This window comes from Nasonia vitripennis, chromosome 2 (assembly GCF_009193385.2).
Source record: "Nasonia vitripennis strain AsymCx chromosome 2, Nvit_psr_1.1, whole genome shotgun sequence".
Taxonomy (NCBI): domain Eukaryota; kingdom Metazoa; phylum Arthropoda; class Insecta; order Hymenoptera; family Pteromalidae; genus Nasonia; species Nasonia vitripennis.
In genome coordinates, this window is record NC_045758.1 from 34,521,379 (window position 1) to 34,538,278 (window position 16,900).

Sequence of the window (16,900 nt, forward strand, 5' to 3'; positions counted from 1 at the left end):
TACGAGCGTAGGTGACAATTAAATAGACCTTGGCTTGTCAGGTTTGGGAGGTAATATATTTTCATAAAGAACTAATAATAATGTCAAAAATTATTAAAACTATTTCTATTCTAACGACAGATTTGTATAAGCGGAAAATCTAAAGATTATGGATTGATTATAAAAACAATTATTGATCATAGCGATTTTGTACATATAATACTTTCATCTAAAAAAACCTTGTTAAAAAGTAATGAATTCGCGTTACATGCTCTTTTAAAGTGCTCAAACAGATTTTCAGACTCGGTCTAAAATACGTTTCTACATATAGGACAGGTTGACTTATGGCTCGTGTTGAACCACTTGTACTGGAAATAGAGAAAGAAAAAAAAATTAGCAAACAATTTCCTTTGACAAATAAATCGGAACATCGGGACAGGAAGACTTACCAGGCAGGGGGTGTGAAACTTTTTGCGGCAAGTCTGGCATGAGAGTTTCGGTATTTGGTAGGTACTGATGTGGAATATGCTGAAGCAGATGTAACACTCCTCCACGCCAGCAAATCTTTTATCGAGACTTGCCTTCCATAGCATGAGACCATCCCAAATCGAACCGTTCTAACATAGTAGGAAATTATTTATCGATCGTTGAATATTTAACAAAAGAAAATGCATTCGAATATTTATCAATGACAAACCTGGTGAGTGAGGAAAATAGATAGCTGCATGTGGCAATTTCGCCAGTTTGCCGTTCCTCCGGCGTGCTGCCCAGGCTCAACGGTCACAGTGCCAAGAGGGTGATTGGGTGGCAGAATGATGTTCAGTTCGAGTTTTGTATCGTCCATCTGATACAATGCTACAACTTCACGAGCTGTTGGGTGAACTTTGACCTGAAAAATAGCGCCGTTTGTAATGATAATCTATTTGACATTCTGTTTTTCTCTCATCAAGTACCTGCATATTTTCAACGTTCGCCAATCTAGTATCGTTAAGTTCTTCATTGCACAGGAATGGGCTGACGTAGAGCGTCGTGATTTTGTCCACGGAAGCGCTCACCCGACTGTCCGCCGTACTCCACCACTGCCGCACAAGAACAGGTAGGTATCGAAGACAGTTCGTATACAACCAGCAAACCAGATGGTCAAGTCTCCACTCCGTCCAACTATCGGTATAATGGAAAGAAGGTACGGTACTGAAAATTTCAACCAATTTTGAATGCTTGTTCTTGCTATCCTGCAGTACTTCGATCGGCATTAGGCGGAAAATATTGTTCAGCAAACTGGGGAAGAAATCATCTTTCATTATCTCAGCATAATGGTAGCGTAAATCTCCATGCGCTTTCGCACACATGTTTAATACGACTCCCCAGGTGAACAAGTAGCCAATGGTGTAGGTGTAAGAATCCGTGAAGGGTTGAATCGTGCAACTCACGGTGTCGCATAGTCTGAGTAATTATAAAACTGAATTATCACAAAAGTCGATGTTTCACGGATGTAAGCGTAAAAGACAGATATATATATATTATTACGTACTTGAAATCCATTAAAATGACGTTGACGATGGTTTGTGCCGTTTTTAATACTTGCTCAAACTTACACATATTCAGCGTTTTCAAGTCAAAGTTCTCTACTTCAATAATAGCCTTGTCGCGTTCGACCAAGATATCGGTTATGTTGTTCAATGCAACGTAGGTACCTAATTGTAAACTGAGTACTGGAGAGTGAATCAATTTCAATAATAATTGCATGACTCGATCTTCGTATTCATTTTCATCGGATTTTTCGGATACGTTGTTGCTGATGATTGGCCCATCAAAAACTTTCAGAGATTTTCCCAAATAATTTAACGGTATTATTGAAACGATCGGTATATCCTTATCATTGTACAACTCTGAAAATTATTATGTGCGTGAGAATGAGAATCTAAATTCTAAATTTTAATCACAGCAAGAGTACGTTTGTAATGCTTACCTGCAAAGGCCATCCACGTTTCAAAAGCGCCGAGTTGCATTTCGGCAGCAAACACGTTCCTCCATTCATCTAGTAGAGAAGGTGGTAATTCCTCCATCGGATTTTTGGCGTGATCGTTCATGATTTGTTGAACGACCGAATAAAGCTTGTTGACACCAACGACGAGTGCTTTCACCTGAGGATCGTAAAATCAGCAGGTTTTTATGATAGTTGAGAAATAATTTATAAATTTAATCACAGTAGACAAACCTTCAAATCTGTGTGATGATCAATAGACTTCTTCACCGACATATTCCATGATGCAAGGCATATCTCTATTATATCCCACTGAGCAAGGGTCAGTTTCTTAGGAATAGTAGAAACACATTTGGTGAAAAAAGATATGACCTCTAGTGGCATGGTAAACTGTTCCCATGATACTTCGTGAATATCACTGCAACGGGAATATCGCGAGTTCGTTGAAAGTACATGAAATTATAATAATTCGATAGAAAAATATGTTATACTCACCAATCTAAGAGTAAAGTTGAAGGCTCGGTTTGCTGACGCTTCGTAATTCTTTCGAAAGCTTGCTCCAACGCAGCAGAATCTCCATTTTCATCAAAATTACTTCTTGCCGAAAAGACCTTGTAAAAATCTGATTCATCATCCATGGATGCTAAGATCTTTTCGAGATTAGCACAGTTCTTCAACATCTGAAAATGAAAATTTAATTTTTACGTACCATTATTAGTCTTCAAGTATCGATATCCAAGTATCAATACAAACCTGCGCCGATTGCAAGAAGACTTCGACATCGCTAGATTTCTTAACTTGAACCAGTGCATTGTCTTCAAATAACTCGGAAAGGTCGTTGCTCGGTGCGAAGAAGTTATAGTAAAATTTCAAAACATATGGGTAGATGCCACCAAATGATAAGAGCAACCTAAAATTTTTACATCGTGAAAATTATTGGGTTTGCCTAAATTTTTGACATAAGATTAATTTACCGGTATATATCAGAGATGACTTCGTTGTGAATATCATCGGATAAATAAGTCTTCAACGTATCCATTTCTTCGTGAAGAATCTTTCGCAGGATGTTGACCTCGTTTGCGTTCTTAGTCTTAAAAAAAAGAAAAGATGCAAAATCATCCTATTTGATGATAGGGATACAAGTTATTAATACTTACACAATTATAATGCTTGATGTAAACCTCGCCTAGAGTAGCTACATACGATAAATTTATCAAAATTTCTGAAATTTCCGGAAGGTCTGCCGTGTTTGCTAGTAAATTATTAAGAATCTTTGTGCTAGCAGCAGCCCATTTCAAACATTTGTGTGTATAGTCTTCGAAATCAGCGTTACATAAATCGACGTCAAATACCTCATTACAAGCCTGACTCTTTTGCTTTAGTTTAGAAGCATAAAGGCTGCCAGTAATTATTTCTCCATAAAATATTATACCGGAGACATGCTTCATCCATTTCTTGATTTCTAGTTCAGTCATAAAAGTGATTACAAACTTTCTCGGATAGCTTTCACTACTCTTTATAACAGCGTCAACGAACTTCGTTGACAAATTGATCAGAGAATCTTTAAAAATGTCATTCCTGAAAGCAAATACAATATGGTGTAAGACGAATACATTTATAATTTTATCATAGCACAGAAAACTTACGTTAGGAATATTTTTTCCCAAATAATAGATGCAAAATATTTAACATGCTCGGCAAAAGCGGTCTGATTGATTCTTTTGCTTATCTCGTAAAGACCCTTCGTCCAAGCTTCCTGAACTATATTGACTATAGTCGATTCACCATCATCTTCGTTTCGTTCCATATTGTCACGTACGTGCAAACGGAATAACGCTTTCAATAGCTTAACTGCCCCGGAATTGATTTTTCTGTGAGACCACGACAGAGCCAACAGACGAGAAAGTAAAATAGCGATTCGCTGAGTTCGTTTCTCATTGTTCCACGGCATTCTATCCACAGTCAAGCACAATAAGGACGAGATTCCGCAAATGGCTTCACTGCTCACGATCAAGTCTGGAAAATTCATAAATAAAAACGTTATCAAACACTAATATGAATGATCTCTTGAATAAATAGAATTTACCTCCATCGGTTGCAGGCTCGAATGCCTGAACAAACATTTTTTCATCAGAGTCCGTAAATTCTAAGGAAGACAGTACATCCTGAGCCGTTAGGACAAGTGTATTGGTGATAACAGATTGTCTGCACCAATTTCTCACTACTCTCTCCTCTCTGTACTTTTTAGTTAACGCACACTGCACAGCTGTTTTCAAAATCTTAACGTCTTCGACCTGATAAAATAACCAAATGAGATAGTCACGCTTTTGTTAATTAATTACAGTTAATTATTACCTCTTTGAACGATTGCAGCACAATATCCTTTTCGGTGTCCGACATGTGCGACATAATGCTGAATATTAAATTAATCAGATCCTCAGTTTCCTCGTTCTCGGTTGTCATGAGTATCTTCAGATTCTGGTTGTAAAACTGCAACAGGTTCGCGTTCTCATCGTACGTCTTAGCAAGTGCTACGAATAGCTCCTTGCTCTCGTGACCCGAGATGATCTTCACCAGATTGATGACCTTGTGTTTGAACGGCTTGTCAGTGATCCTCTTGAAGTAGCTAACGCACATCTTGGTGACGAGCTGCTGGAGCTCCTTAAGGAACGCTGCGTTCTCGTTGCTGTCAGCAATGCTAACCGGTGTCGAGGAAGGCGACGAAGGCGTTTCGCTGGATTCGGGAGCCGAATCTGAGAACTTGACCCTCATGTTGCGCCGGCTGTGGTCTGGAGCATTCTTCAGATAGCTCAACAGGTCAGCCATAGCGCTGACGATCGACCCAGTAGTGATGCCGTAGTTGTCGCTCGAGTTATCCACAAGTCGATTAAAGATGGCGATCAGATCGAACCAGAAGATCTTCATTAACTTGCCGTAGCAAGGATACTCTGGGTTGTCACTATTCTTGCTCCAGTAGCGCACCAAGTGAGCCAGCTCGCAGAAGAACGTTGCGCGCATCGACTGGTTCTCGTGGATACAGGATTCTATCACAGGCATTAGCTGCAATGGCGATTAATTTTTGTACGTTCATTCACAGATAAAAATGACTTTTATAAGATTGAGAATGATAAATGAATACCTGATCTTTTAGCAAGCACTTGCAAATATCTTCACTGGTGCAATTAACGAGAATCGCGTACCTGAAGCATTCCACAAATGAGGTGAACACTGCAAATGCTTCGGAACGACTGAGCTTGACGTTTTTAGCCGTGAATCTGAACATAGAAAAATGTATGAGATTAGGCTGACTAATGAACCAGCAATACTTGGAGTACTTACCCTTGACGCATATTTTCGAAAAAATTGGTAAATAGCGTAGTCTTATTAACTTCGAATTTAGTAAACTGACTAAGAAATGGCAGTAAATTCGGATAGACTACCGTTGCGCAATTTTGGCCGCCATTCCTCAATACTCGCCACAATTTTGGCAATACTAATTTTTCTATACTTACAACTTTATGCCAATCCTGTAAAAATCGAGGATATTAAAAACACTTTATCTATCAATACAAATTCTACTCAATATGGCAGTAAAAAGCAAACCTCTATTTTATTTATAGCTACAAGAAGAGATTCCCAAACTGCAGTTAGAAGAGCTGGCTCGTTTTCATCCAAGCTATTCATTATAGTTGTCAGGATTCTTCTCTTTTCTTCGCAAACAATGCTGTTGGCATGACAGATCAGTGCAGTCAGAGCACCGAAAAACGCCGTCTTAATTAAAGGAACTTCGTGTTTGGCTAATTTCCAAAATTTACTACTACTTATTAACTTCTTATGGTATTCGGCAGTTTTTTCAATATCAGCAGATGTGACAGTTTTCAAGTAAAAACTGTATGCTTGTAGGCTGGATGTCATTAATCTTTGATACTTGGATTCCATTTCCTCAGGTGTCAATGTTCTGTCAAATATAATTTTTGATTTAAATACTTTCATATCAAGATTTATCAAACAGAAAACTTACTTGTTTGTAGAAAGTGCTTGAGGAGTTAATACAGTAATATTATCACAAACGTAATTCAGAATTTCTTCCTGGCAATGAACAATTGCGCTAACAATCTTCTGAGGTGGAAAAGTGTTCTGAAACAAATATGTTTTCATTTTGAAATCAGGATTTAATTGCCAATGAATATAGTATATAACTCTTACATTAAAGCAATTGGTAGCAGCAGAAGCTGCTGGTGGATACAAATCATACTGCGACACAAACCATGGGCCTGCCAGCTGTTTGAGGTATGTGGCAATTGTCTTCCCAACTCGCTTTACAAGAGTTGCATGAGCTAGCTGTGCAACTTCCCTTACCCTGTGATCCACATCGATAGATAGTGTACAGTATAAGCGTGGCCAAAATGGTAACATGGCTTCTACACTTGATATTTCCACATTAGAACATAACTCTGCGAATTCTAGCAAAGCCTAGAACAAAAATGGAATTGTTTAATAAACTTAAGCAATCAACTCAATCCATGTGCTATGATTCAAATTTTTCAGTATCCAAAGCACTTTATTCTAAGCAGATATACATGTTGATTTGTTAAATTTTTAGCCATAATTGAGTTTTTTATAGAAAAAAAATGTCTTCCTGTACAATATGTTTACGTCAACCAGGAGAGATATAGAGTTTTTGGCAACTCTAGGGCTCACAACTTTATATTAATTTGAATCCCAGCTCTTTGAATCGTACCTTGTACTTTGTTGTAGCATCCTTCTTGTTCATCTTCTTAAAAACCAGCTGGAAAGTAGGATCAATATTGTTTAACTCAGTGTTGTTTGTAATAGAGAGACCTGGAAGAAGTGGCACATATCCCCCATCCTTGGCAGCTGTGAAGCCAACGAAACCTGGGGCAGATGCCCCCAGGAGTTCTGCACTTCGGCTGCTGTTCGATGGCTGAATAAACACAGAGAAAAGTCGTTAATTCGCGAATCGATAAATTTTTCGACATATTTTCAGGTTAGCCGTGGGCGGATATTCTACACAGCATTAAGAAAGTCGGTAAAGCGTACCCTTGCATTGTTCTTCGTACGCTGTCCCTTGCTTTTTCCCATTTTTCTTGACTTTAATTAGAAAAGCTGTAGGCGCCAATGTTTATTCCGTGCATTGAATTGTAACTGTACAAGAGAACGCAAAATATCCACGTTCACTAGGACAGACAGAGAGCGAGTGCAACAGCTGATTGTAGGACTTTTAAATCAGCGCATAATCATCTATCTCTTCTTTTCGCTTGAGAAAATTGGTTGAACGCAAAATACGGCGAATCTTGACTTTTAAAGTAGACGTAATTTTTCACTGCGATTCACGTGGAAATGACATTTTTTCACTCGTGAAAAACTGTTGCAAATTGTGCTGCAATTCGAAATTTTAAGCCAATTCGAATGTGCAGAATCAACACCCACGTTTCAGTCTGCTATACATCGATGGCTAGTATCACGTGGGCAACTTCGCTATAAAGCTATAACCTCTCTCTCTCTATATATATATATATATATATATATATATATATTTGCCGTATAGTGCGCTCTGTGCTCTGCAGCTCTTCGAAATTGAGGTTATGAAATACGCTTTTACGTTCCGAAATGAAAGTTAAACTATAGTTATGTAAATATTGCTTGTTGATTATCGAAACTTTGTATTTAAATTTAAAGAACAAAATGTTGTCGTTTCGCGTAATTCCTAGGTGAGTCAGCTGTTTATTAAATCTTATAAAGCTTTAAAAAACTTTTATTTTTCTAACCTGGCTTTGTGCTTTTAGAAATATATCTCATTACTTAAAGCAATCAACACAACAATTGCACACTTCCATTAAAGTATTAGCAGCTAAGGACCCACAGGATTCATCTTCATCATCATCGTCATCAGACTCATCAGACTCCGATTCAGATAAGGAGGATAATAAAGCAAAGAAACCATTAAGCTCTCAAGTAAAAACTGAAAATGATGATATACCAAAAATCTCAGACACTAATGAAAGGCTTAATGCGTTATTACAGAAGATAGCTCAAGTAAGTAATTCATGGTTACTAAAATTGTAAGCATATGTACTAGTTTGAGTATTGTACATTGTCTTTTTTATCTCAAGGCATCACAAAAAACTAAAGAAGCACCAAAATCTGTACCTGAAGGAAATAAAACTGATAATGCTTTTAAAACTATGAAAGTTGCAATCAAACCAAGACAAGAACGATTCAAAAAGACTAAAAAAGAACCTGTCATAGAGAAACCTTATGGTTTGTATATTTTTGTACTTTTTTATTATTATAAAATTTCATTGTGTATTTAATTTGGTGATTTGTGTTGCAGATGAACAACTGAAAAGTGCAGCAAAAGAAGTAGCTGAGTCATTAAAAGGAGATTCTTCAACAACAGAGTTAGAGCTTTTGAGTCAAGTATTAAATCTTGAAAAACCAGCTTTAGAAAAAGATGATTCTAGTAAGGAAGAGACAGCTACTCCAGCTCCTGTAGAACTCACGTAAATTGACTATTTATATGAAAGCTGTGATAGTGCAGCGCAAAAAAGTTTAGTTTAAATTCACAAATAATGTATGTTGCAGGAGTTTACTATCCAATATGAAAATAGATCAATCCCCAGTAGGACATATACTGGAAGATAAACGTAGAGCAAGAGCTAGTCAAATGTTTACAGCTCGATCTAAAGAACCGTCACTATCTGAATCCATACTGTATTCAAAATCGATGAAGAAACATCAAAGGTCTTGCAGTTTTCTCAAAAGATTACAGCAATGCTCTGCAACTGAAGTTATTGACAAATTTAAATATTTTGTTTTAGATTTGCTAGGCCAATTGGCGCAGAGCTTAATGTTTCACACAATGATCTGGGTATTTTCAAGAACTTGTCTCCAGATCAAGCAAAAGATGTTCCTCAGCTGACAACATGGGAAGCAATGGAAGCACGAGAAATAAAGTTAGCTACACTATCTTCTCCTCAAAATGTCTTCCAAGAACTCATACAATGGACTGAGCAAGGAAAAATATGGCGTTTTCCTATAAACAATGAGCAAGGTAAAATTTTAACAAAAAAATAACTCTCGGCTTGTAGGCTTTGTTATAATAGTATACTAAAAAATACACTTTGTTTTGCCTCAGGAATGGAAGAAGAAGAGAAAGTTCATTTTTCAGAACATGTATTTATGGAACGACACTTGAAAGGTTGGTGTCCAAAGAGAGGTCCAATCAGGCACTTTATGGAATTAGTATGTGTAGGATTATCCAAAAATCCTTACATGACTGTGGAAGAAAAAGTTGGACACATAACGTGGTATAAAGATTATTTCGAAAGTAAGCAGGAATTGCTGAGTGATCTTGGAGTACTTGATGACAAAACCAAAGTGACATCTCAAGATCAAAAGCAAATTCAGGCCTAGATTTGCAAATTTTATACTATGTAACAATGTACATTAGAAATCCAATTTTTGTTAAATAAATAATTACAGTTAAATGCCATTTATTTCTACATTTATTTTTTCCCGTGCGCCGCTAGTGGGAATAAAAAACGTAGGGAAGTTTTGTTGAATTTCATTTATTTACATTTATTTATATTGTCGTGTCTTCTAAACAGTTATTTCACTGATTGAAAAATAAATGTTTAAAACTTTGTATTAGTAGAAAGAAGTCGGGGCGCGGGGCGACCGACATTGCCGACAAACACAAACTCGCGGTGAATCACTGCTATTCATTCCTTTTATGTTGGCCAACCTTGACTCAATAATCACGTAATTTGTCTGTCTTTTGCCGTAGTTCGCGTGTTTAACGATCGACGAGCTTGTAGCTCAGTTAGTTTTAAAAAAATGATAGATTTACGTAGTGAAAACGCGAGTTCCTCGCCAATATCCAACAGCAGGCAAAGGGACAATACAAGCACTTCGGGTGAGTCTCATTATTCGCCAATCCTTCTTGCTGAACGTAAAAAATCGTCGTTACTTTGATCGACTCCTAACCTAAAACTCACAAAAGGACACGTTATGCCCTCACGCATGATTTTATTTTAACGTCATCGGCATATTAGAAATTATGTAACTGTCCTATGACATGAGATTTCATTCTTCAGAAAGGATGTATGAAATTTGAAGAATCCTAGGATAGCATCTCTGTCAATAACCTAACTTTTCGACACGTTCGGAATTCACTATTAGTCACGTTTTTTATAGAACGTAAATAAGTCAATGATTTATCATGTTAACTGTTGGTATCGAGGTTGCATTAAAAAGCAACACTTCTATTTTGTTTTTAAAGCCAATGTCGTTTTCACTACTCTTTGTATAACCAGGTTCCATTTAAATCAATAGGTACTAGTTTTATTTATTTTTACACCATGTACTGCAATATAAGATCAATACCTGTAATGTATCTTTGGTTTGAAATTTTTTTTAGATTTCACTTATCTTGAGTGAACTTGAAATACCTGCATTATAGATATACCAAGTAATGCTTTCTAATAAGATCATTTTGTTTTCAGTTGCCAGTCAGCCAGGCTTATCGTCCCTGAGTCCGTACTTAAATTATGACCCAGTATACTTTCCACCTAGCCAACCAGAATTCATATTCCCTGAAGGAGCTGTAAAACAGCGAGGTCGATTTGAATTAGCCTTTAGTCAAATTGGAGCAGCTTGCATAGTTGGAGCTGGAATTGGTGGTGCTACTGGTTTTTACAGAGGACTAAGATCAACTACCCTTGCAGGACAGACTGGCAAGCTACGGAGAACACAGTGAGTTATTTTTATTCCTCTTCTATAACCATTTGTTGAAGCCATCTTTTTATCTAATAATGTTGACTTATTTAATACTTTTTTCAGAATGATAAATCATGTTATGAAACATGGTTCATCACTAGCAAACACATTTGGTGTTGTATCCTTAATGTACAGTGGATTTGGTGTACTGTTTTCTTGGGCAAGAGGAGAAGATGACTCTTTTAACACATTAGCAGCTGCCACTGCCACAGGAATGCTTTTCAAATCCACAGGTAATTCATCAGACTTATTGTATATAAGTATTTAAAGTATTATATCTAACCAATTCGTTTTTTTTAGCTGGTCTCAGGAAATGTGCCGTAGGTGGAGGAATCGGCTTCGGACTCGCGGCTGCATACTGCTTATGGAACAGTAAAGACGTTTTTGAAATTAGGCATCATCGCATGAATCCAGCGTAAGACTGGGTGTGTGCCAGTCTTTTCCTTAGCCAGCCCTGTCCATTACGAATGTTCTTACTCCATACCTACATATAATCCTTATTATATTTTTGTTTAGTTCTTTATTTAATATATCTCTTTTTTTGTACAAAAGTTGATATTGAAAGCATTTTATATACAGTGTCACAAATCATTAGCAGTATGTTAAATGTGCATATTGGGGATACCTATGTACTGCAAAGTTTTGTTTCTTTATTTTTTAATAACCGTTAATAAACTATTATTGACTTTTTGGAAAAATTATTTTTATTGCACAAAGATTGCTTGCTACGTGAAAGTAGCGCATTGCAAATAAGAAGTTCAAGATTGGAGTAGGAACAATCGTAAATTTTTCCCATTAGGAGCCAATTTATTAACAAATCTAGCAAGCACTTCTGGACGGTTGCTACATGCATAAACAATTTATGCGTCGGATGCAGTAGTCAAAATGAAAGATCATTGTCATAAACTTTGTAGAAATAACGCAAAGTATGAGGTAAACCATAGCTAGCATCTAAACTACCAAAAATTTCAAGCAAGGCTTTATTCAAGCTTTTTTGTTTTGTTTAAAATTTCAACTTAAAAGTTGAAGTGTTGATCCAATTGGTGTACATCAAGTTTTATTTTATGTTACGACAATTATGTAATGTAGAATACGCGTAGCGATATAGAAAAATGCAAAGATCTATAAAATTCAGTAGTTTCTAGAGATATAAAAATGTCGATAGATGCGTATAAAAATTGTTGAAAACAAATTGACTGTATTGGATTGTAAATAGTGACTACACTAAGAAACCCAAGCCTTCTTAATTTGTAATTAACCTCGACTTCCAAATCCGTTTAAAGTGAATTACCTTTCGTAACAGTTTCTTTTTTTTTTTTTTTTTTAATAATTAAGTAATTTTTGTACGTAAGCAAGCCGGCATGAAAATAAATGTATATGTATAAAAGAAATTGGCTCCTATTTAATACGTCTTCTATCCCTCTTTTTGAAAGTTGCAAATTAACTCATTTACATTGGCACATCACTGCAAACATACGGGAAGCTAAAGTAAAAAATTTTGGTTTGTTTGGCAATGACTTGGAGACTTATTACAACTAAAATCGTAGTATATAACATTTTGAGATGCTGTACAGCTAAGCATAATTTTTCAATCTCTGAATTGCAGATCTGATTGAAAATTCACCATCTGCGACTCAGAAATACTAGCGGCGAAGTATCCTCCGACTTTATGTATATAAACACGAACGAGAAGTTCCACGAACAGTGAAATTAACTATTTAAAACAGAGAGACAGGAAAAGAGAAACGTAGCCGATTGTTGAACGAAAGCATCGAAACGACGTTGTAAATAATTGTTCAGAGACGTTGAAGAGCCGTGTAAAGCTCTTCCCAGCTATAACACTTTGCGGACCGACGTGCGCAGCATAAGCCGACTGGTCTCGCTCGCCAAATTAAATCGATTAGTGAAGTGTGACAAATTATTTGCGAACTCAAAAAAGTGATAGCGAACAAGTTGTGTATTAAAAGCTGATAATAATGCATAATAAAATGACATTCATTTCGAAGCTCATAGCGTTGATCCATACTTACACCTACTATATATAGTTATGCGAGGAAGGAACTGAAAGTGAAACGACGCGGGCCGCTTGATTTTTAAACATTTTTATTACTAAAAAAACATTGTTAACGAACACACATGGATAAATCAGTGGCGAAACTAAATAATACGAGATTAGGTAATTTTCTACCCATATACCTCTAGAAGGTTACAATATTTCGATTATCGTTTTTGCTTTCGGTATACAGGATATTTACGGATATTAGATAATTGGAATTTTTCTTATTGTTTCCTCGTAGTTGTCACGCTGTCTCTTTGGTCTCTGTCAGCACTGAAAATTCACACATACCACATTGAAAACCGCTCTCGCGATCAAAGCCTCGCGACTGGCAATTGTACATTATTATAAGATAGGTATACCCACATAACGTAACTCGAAATTCGTGCTATTACAATTTGTCGCCTGTATATAATAATAAAGAAATTCTTTTCACTCTTGTATAATAAGTACACGTCTTGGTTTAACATTTTTCTTTCGATTTAACGTTGTAAAGGTGAAAAAAGGTCGTTAAAAACTATTTGTATATTTATCACGTGATATGCATTCGTAAAAGTCGTTGAAGGGTAAAAACAGTCGTCGAAATTCGTCGTTATTCTCAAGAGAGTATGGTCATCGTTAAGTGTGTGATATGCGCAGAGACAAGCTTCGATATGAGTGTATAATATATGACCAAAGCACGACTACGGAATAAACGTCGCGCCAACTGAAAAAGTTTTAATCAACGGCATATAGGATGCTCGTTATATAATCGTCGTGCTTTGAACTTGTAACCTTTGCGTTTATACTACCATTTTGCACGCTGCGGACTTGTTTCTTTTCTCAGTGCGAGTCTCGTTTATACCAATGTTGTCGTTGACGTGCTTCGGTAAGTCAGTGTCCACATATGATTCTTACGAATACTGTCAGTTATATATGTTCCGTAATTTGTGCAGAACGAAATTCCTGGTTTTCTTTATCGGACGCCTTCTGGAAGAGGATAATAATAGAGTATAACCAGCCCATCGATTCAATATTACGCTCGGCGCTGCTCTGACATCGAAAGCTCTCCAGACGCACAAATCGCAAGTTTCTCCGTTATACGCACACGATTACGGGAAAGTCCTGAATCGATTTCTACAATATAATCGTCGATTTTCATCCCAAGTTTCAATTCAGCGACGTCACTCGTATACAAAAGCTTTCTAAATTCGAAAAGTATCCTCTCGTCGACTAGACCTTATACGCCACACTTGTCTCGGATTTTCAAAAAAACGAAAACGATCATCCGCGAGTTTAAACCTACAGTTTGGTCATCGTAGGTATAAACGATTCGTCTCTCGTAAGGGAGAGAGACGGAGATAGAGTATGAAAATGCTAAGTTGCCAAAGAGGTAAAGCTATATAATATGATGATTTTCAATCAAACGTCTCGCAAGCTGAGAAGACCGCCCACGCATACCGAGGAAAAAGCCATCAGTCACACGCATTCCTCTTCCACTACTATATAATAGATTTCTATCCTGTGCTCATCTCTCGCGTCGACCGATTTAACAGCGTCGCAAACGACCAACTATACAAACTCTATAGCTGCGTATATTATGTATAGGTATATGCGTTAATTTTCTCTTTTCACGTGTGTATGAGCGTGAGTGAAGTTCACGTGGCTACTTGCGTATGTAAATATACAGTTACACGAGGAGAATATAGCAGTTACAATCATAGATAGCGACAGTAGTAATAAAAGTAAAAACAGTATGAAAATTATCGTCATCGCTTCTTTTTTCTCTCCTCCCCTCTTCACTTATCCTTAGAATACGTCGCGCAGCGCGTCTCCTTCGTATCTTCTTCGTCCCTCTACAAGTTATAATATAATCTCCCGTAAAGTGCGAGCTTATTGCGGAAGAAAGGTCTACTACAGTCGTTCCTTCGGACACAGACACACTTTTACACGATTTAGTAGCACAGATCTTGCTTATACAGTATAGTGAATTGTCGAAGTAGTAATTGTGAGATTATTTTTTTTTTTTATTTTTTTTTTTGCTTTAGTTTCGACTACTTTTTTATTTGAGGGATGTTACGAGATGAGTGAAAGGTATCATCTTAATTGTCGAACTGAAAATTTATGAAATGTTTCGTTGACTCGGCAATTGCAAAATTATTGCTTACGCACTAGGACGAAAATGAAAAGTTTTACTCACACGCCTCAGCAAAGTGGTAACGTTTCACGTTCTCGTGCGCGCAGAGGAAACATCGCGGAACGTGAAACGTTATTCCTTAATATTGACTTGTTCACATCGCAATATATAATCTGCAGTATATTTAAAATTTCGAAGATTGAAAATATGCTCTCGATATGCCACAGATTCGTTTGCCCTTTTGAAAGGATGAAAAACAAGAAAAGTTTGTCCAATCGTGAAAACGGTAAGCCCAACAGCAAGCTCATGCTGTCGAAATATATATTTGCAGCCTTTGCCAGCGGCTGCGAGCGATATCCTATCTTCTCCAATGGGGGTACGTTATTCACTTTCTTTTAATCTACAATACTTTATGATGCGTAACGTCTGTAAAATTTTCTTTGTTAGAGACAACATTAATTTGTAATGACTATCGTTCGCCGCTGCTGCAGCAGCGCGAAACTATTCTCTATACATTCACACGTACAAATGATCTGCTTATGGGACGATTGGCAATCTATCTCTTTCATCAGTTGTAGACCCTCGGAGGAAATTATAATCGCGCAGTTGATGTGACTTTATACGCTTATGTCAATTGGCCTGATCCACCTTCGCCAATTTCATACGAATCTCTACATCTTATATAGTTTTACATTTGTTTTTCTTTATCTACATGATGGAGTTGACTTTTACGTATAAAGACACATTATCATTGTAATCAATTCTGCAATTGAGCGCCTCTACTTTTCATTAATATTTCCTCAACCTTTTTCCACTAGTTCATATTTACAGGTAAGCCTTACACAAAACACATCTAGCAAACCCTTCACCCTATTTCAGAAATGTCCGAACTTGTGATGGACGTTACTTTTTTTGCTAGTTTGCTTTTTTGGTATCGAAACCAATGTGGCTTTTGAAAAATATTCATTCAGACTTTTTAATCGAATAGATTTAATAAAAGATTGTTGTATCGACCAATTTCTAGACATTGTAGCCAGTAGATCATAGGAAAAATTAATCAACAAGTTGGAATGCGATATTTTATACTCGTCAATTATAAAACGCCGTTAATTTCGGATTCAACTTGACCTTAGCGTACCATACAAATTTCACTAAGCCCTAATATTTTATCGATTTTTCAACTACTATATTTTTACATTGAGCGCAAAATGTTCTTTTCAAATAAGCCTCGACTTATAGTTCTAAGGCTTATTTTCAAGTTCGAGACTTCGTCGTTCTCCGCAGTAAATAGCATCGAGGATTTTTCAAGGAAACTGATGCGGAGAAACCAGATCAACGGAGTTTGTAAATCAGGAAATCGTAGAGATCTTTTTTTCATGACGCGAAATTGTGCAAACTTTAAGGGAACAAATCAAATTATAATGGCTCGATCTTACTAGGGATGACTTTCGACGACAATCTCATCCATATATGTATATATATCATCTACGTTAGTAGTGCATATTTATATCTCCGCTCGAATATCCTTCCGTCAATTATATAACGTCTATTCGATCTCCTCGAGTCGTTTATATTTGTTTCATTATATTTTCATCATGGCAGTTTAAGAGCTAGCTTCCGTGTATCCGAACGACGCGGGCGCATCGTTGCGGATCTCTTACCTATTTACTTACAGACCCATATCAACAACAATAAACCTTTTCCTAGGCACGCACTCGAATCAAAGCAGCACACGTCTCTACTCACACACTCTTTTTCACTCTTTCATATAACACTTTCTAAACGATAAAACCGTATCCCGATAACTGTGAAAATGGTTTTCAGCTCTGCTTGCGGTATTGCAACGTTTAGCGAGGAAGCCTGGAAATCGTGGATTTCCGCGAGACTAATCGGTTTGCCGTATGTCATTGAGGAAAGGAATTGACGTACAAAAGGCGATCATCGGAAGAAAAGTTGCTGCTCT

General features: G+C 36.9%; 3 protein-coding genes across 5 annotated transcripts; 2 read left to right on the forward strand and 1 right to left on the reverse strand.

Annotated features, from left to right (window-relative positions):
* Positions 1 to 34: 34 nt before the first annotated feature.
* LOC100119241 (E3 ubiquitin-protein ligase listerin) lies at positions 35 to 7,435 on the reverse strand. The gene is made up of 21 exons (XM_001602999.6): positions 7,025 to 7,435; positions 6,705 to 6,908; positions 6,170 to 6,436; positions 5,985 to 6,100; positions 5,567 to 5,921; positions 5,303 to 5,490; positions 5,103 to 5,238; positions 4,319 to 5,023; positions 4,050 to 4,257; positions 3,610 to 3,979; positions 3,121 to 3,541; positions 2,938 to 3,053; positions 2,717 to 2,873; positions 2,459 to 2,643; positions 2,198 to 2,381; positions 1,949 to 2,123; positions 1,511 to 1,868; positions 933 to 1,422; positions 677 to 868; positions 429 to 596; positions 35 to 347 (listed from the first exon to the last, which is right to left on the reverse strand). The coding sequence occupies exons 1-21, from the start codon at positions 7,064 to 7,066 to the stop codon at positions 288 to 290; spliced, it is 5,097 nt and encodes a 1,698-aa protein (XP_001603049.2). The 5' UTR covers positions 7,067 to 7,435; the 3' UTR covers positions 35 to 287.
* Positions 7,436 to 7,484: 49 nt separating this feature from the next.
* LOC100119163 (28S ribosomal protein S31, mitochondrial) lies at positions 7,485 to 9,479 on the forward strand. Its single transcript, XM_001602938.5, has 7 exons — positions 7,485 to 7,695; positions 7,771 to 8,020; positions 8,098 to 8,245; positions 8,319 to 8,487; positions 8,570 to 8,728; positions 8,806 to 9,038; positions 9,123 to 9,479. The coding sequence occupies exons 1-7, from the start codon at positions 7,670 to 7,672 to the stop codon at positions 9,398 to 9,400; spliced, it is 1,263 nt and encodes a 420-aa protein (XP_001602988.2). The 5' UTR covers positions 7,485 to 7,669; the 3' UTR covers positions 9,401 to 9,479.
* A 226-nt stretch (positions 9,480 to 9,705) lies between these two features.
* On the forward strand, positions 9,706 to 13,270 carry LOC100119130 (mitochondrial import inner membrane translocase subunit Tim23). 3 transcript variants are annotated; one of them, XM_001602914.6, is made up of 5 exons: positions 9,720 to 9,902; positions 10,492 to 10,741; positions 10,829 to 10,998; positions 11,066 to 11,137; positions 12,372 to 13,270. In XM_001602914.6, the coding sequence occupies exons 1-5, from the start codon at positions 9,824 to 9,826 to the stop codon at positions 12,410 to 12,412; spliced, it is 612 nt and encodes a 203-aa protein (XP_001602964.2). In that variant the 5' UTR covers positions 9,720 to 9,823; the 3' UTR covers positions 12,413 to 13,270. The 3 variants fall into 3 exon arrangements, with proteins under 3 accessions (XP_008216245.1, XP_001602964.2, XP_031780172.1); XM_031924312.2 differs by having other exon boundaries at positions 9,725 to 9,902; positions 11,066 to 11,190; XM_008218023.4 differs by having other exon boundaries at positions 9,706 to 9,902; positions 11,066 to 12,775.
* Positions 13,271 to 16,900: the final 3,630 nt, after the last annotated feature.

Coding starts and splice junctions, on each gene's coding strand:
- LOC100119163 (XM_001602938.5), top strand. CDS start 7,670: ATGTTGTCGTTTCGCGTAATTCCTAG. Junction 8,488..8,569: donor CCAGCTCCTGTAGAACTCAC/GTAAATTGACTA, acceptor TGTATGTTGCAG/GAGTTTACTATCCAATATGA. Junction 8,729..8,805: donor TCGATGAAGAAACATCAAAG/GTCTTGCAGTTT, acceptor ATTTTGTTTTAG/ATTTGCTAGGCCAATTGGCG.
- LOC100119130 (XM_008218023.4), top strand. CDS start 9,824: ATGATAGATTTACGTAGTGAAAACGCGAGTTCCTCGCCAATATCCAAC. Junction 9,903..10,491: donor GGACAATACAAGCACTTCGG/GTGAGTCTCATT, acceptor TTTTGTTTTCAG/TTGCCAGTCAGCCAGGCTTA. Junction 10,742..10,828: donor GGCAAGCTACGGAGAACACA/GTGAGTTATTTT, acceptor TACTTTTTTCAG/AATGATAAATCATGTTATGA.
- LOC100119241 (XM_001602999.6), bottom strand. CDS start 7,066: ATGGGAAAAAGCAAGGGACAGCGTACGAAGAACAATGCAAGG. Junction 3,054..3,120: donor ACATCAAGCATTATAATTGT/GTAAGTATTAAT, acceptor CTTTTTTTTAAG/ACTAAGAACGCAAACGAGGT. Junction 2,124..2,197: donor ATCATCACACAGATTTGAAG/GTTTGTCTACTG, acceptor TACGATCCTCAG/GTGAAAGCACTCGTCGTTGG.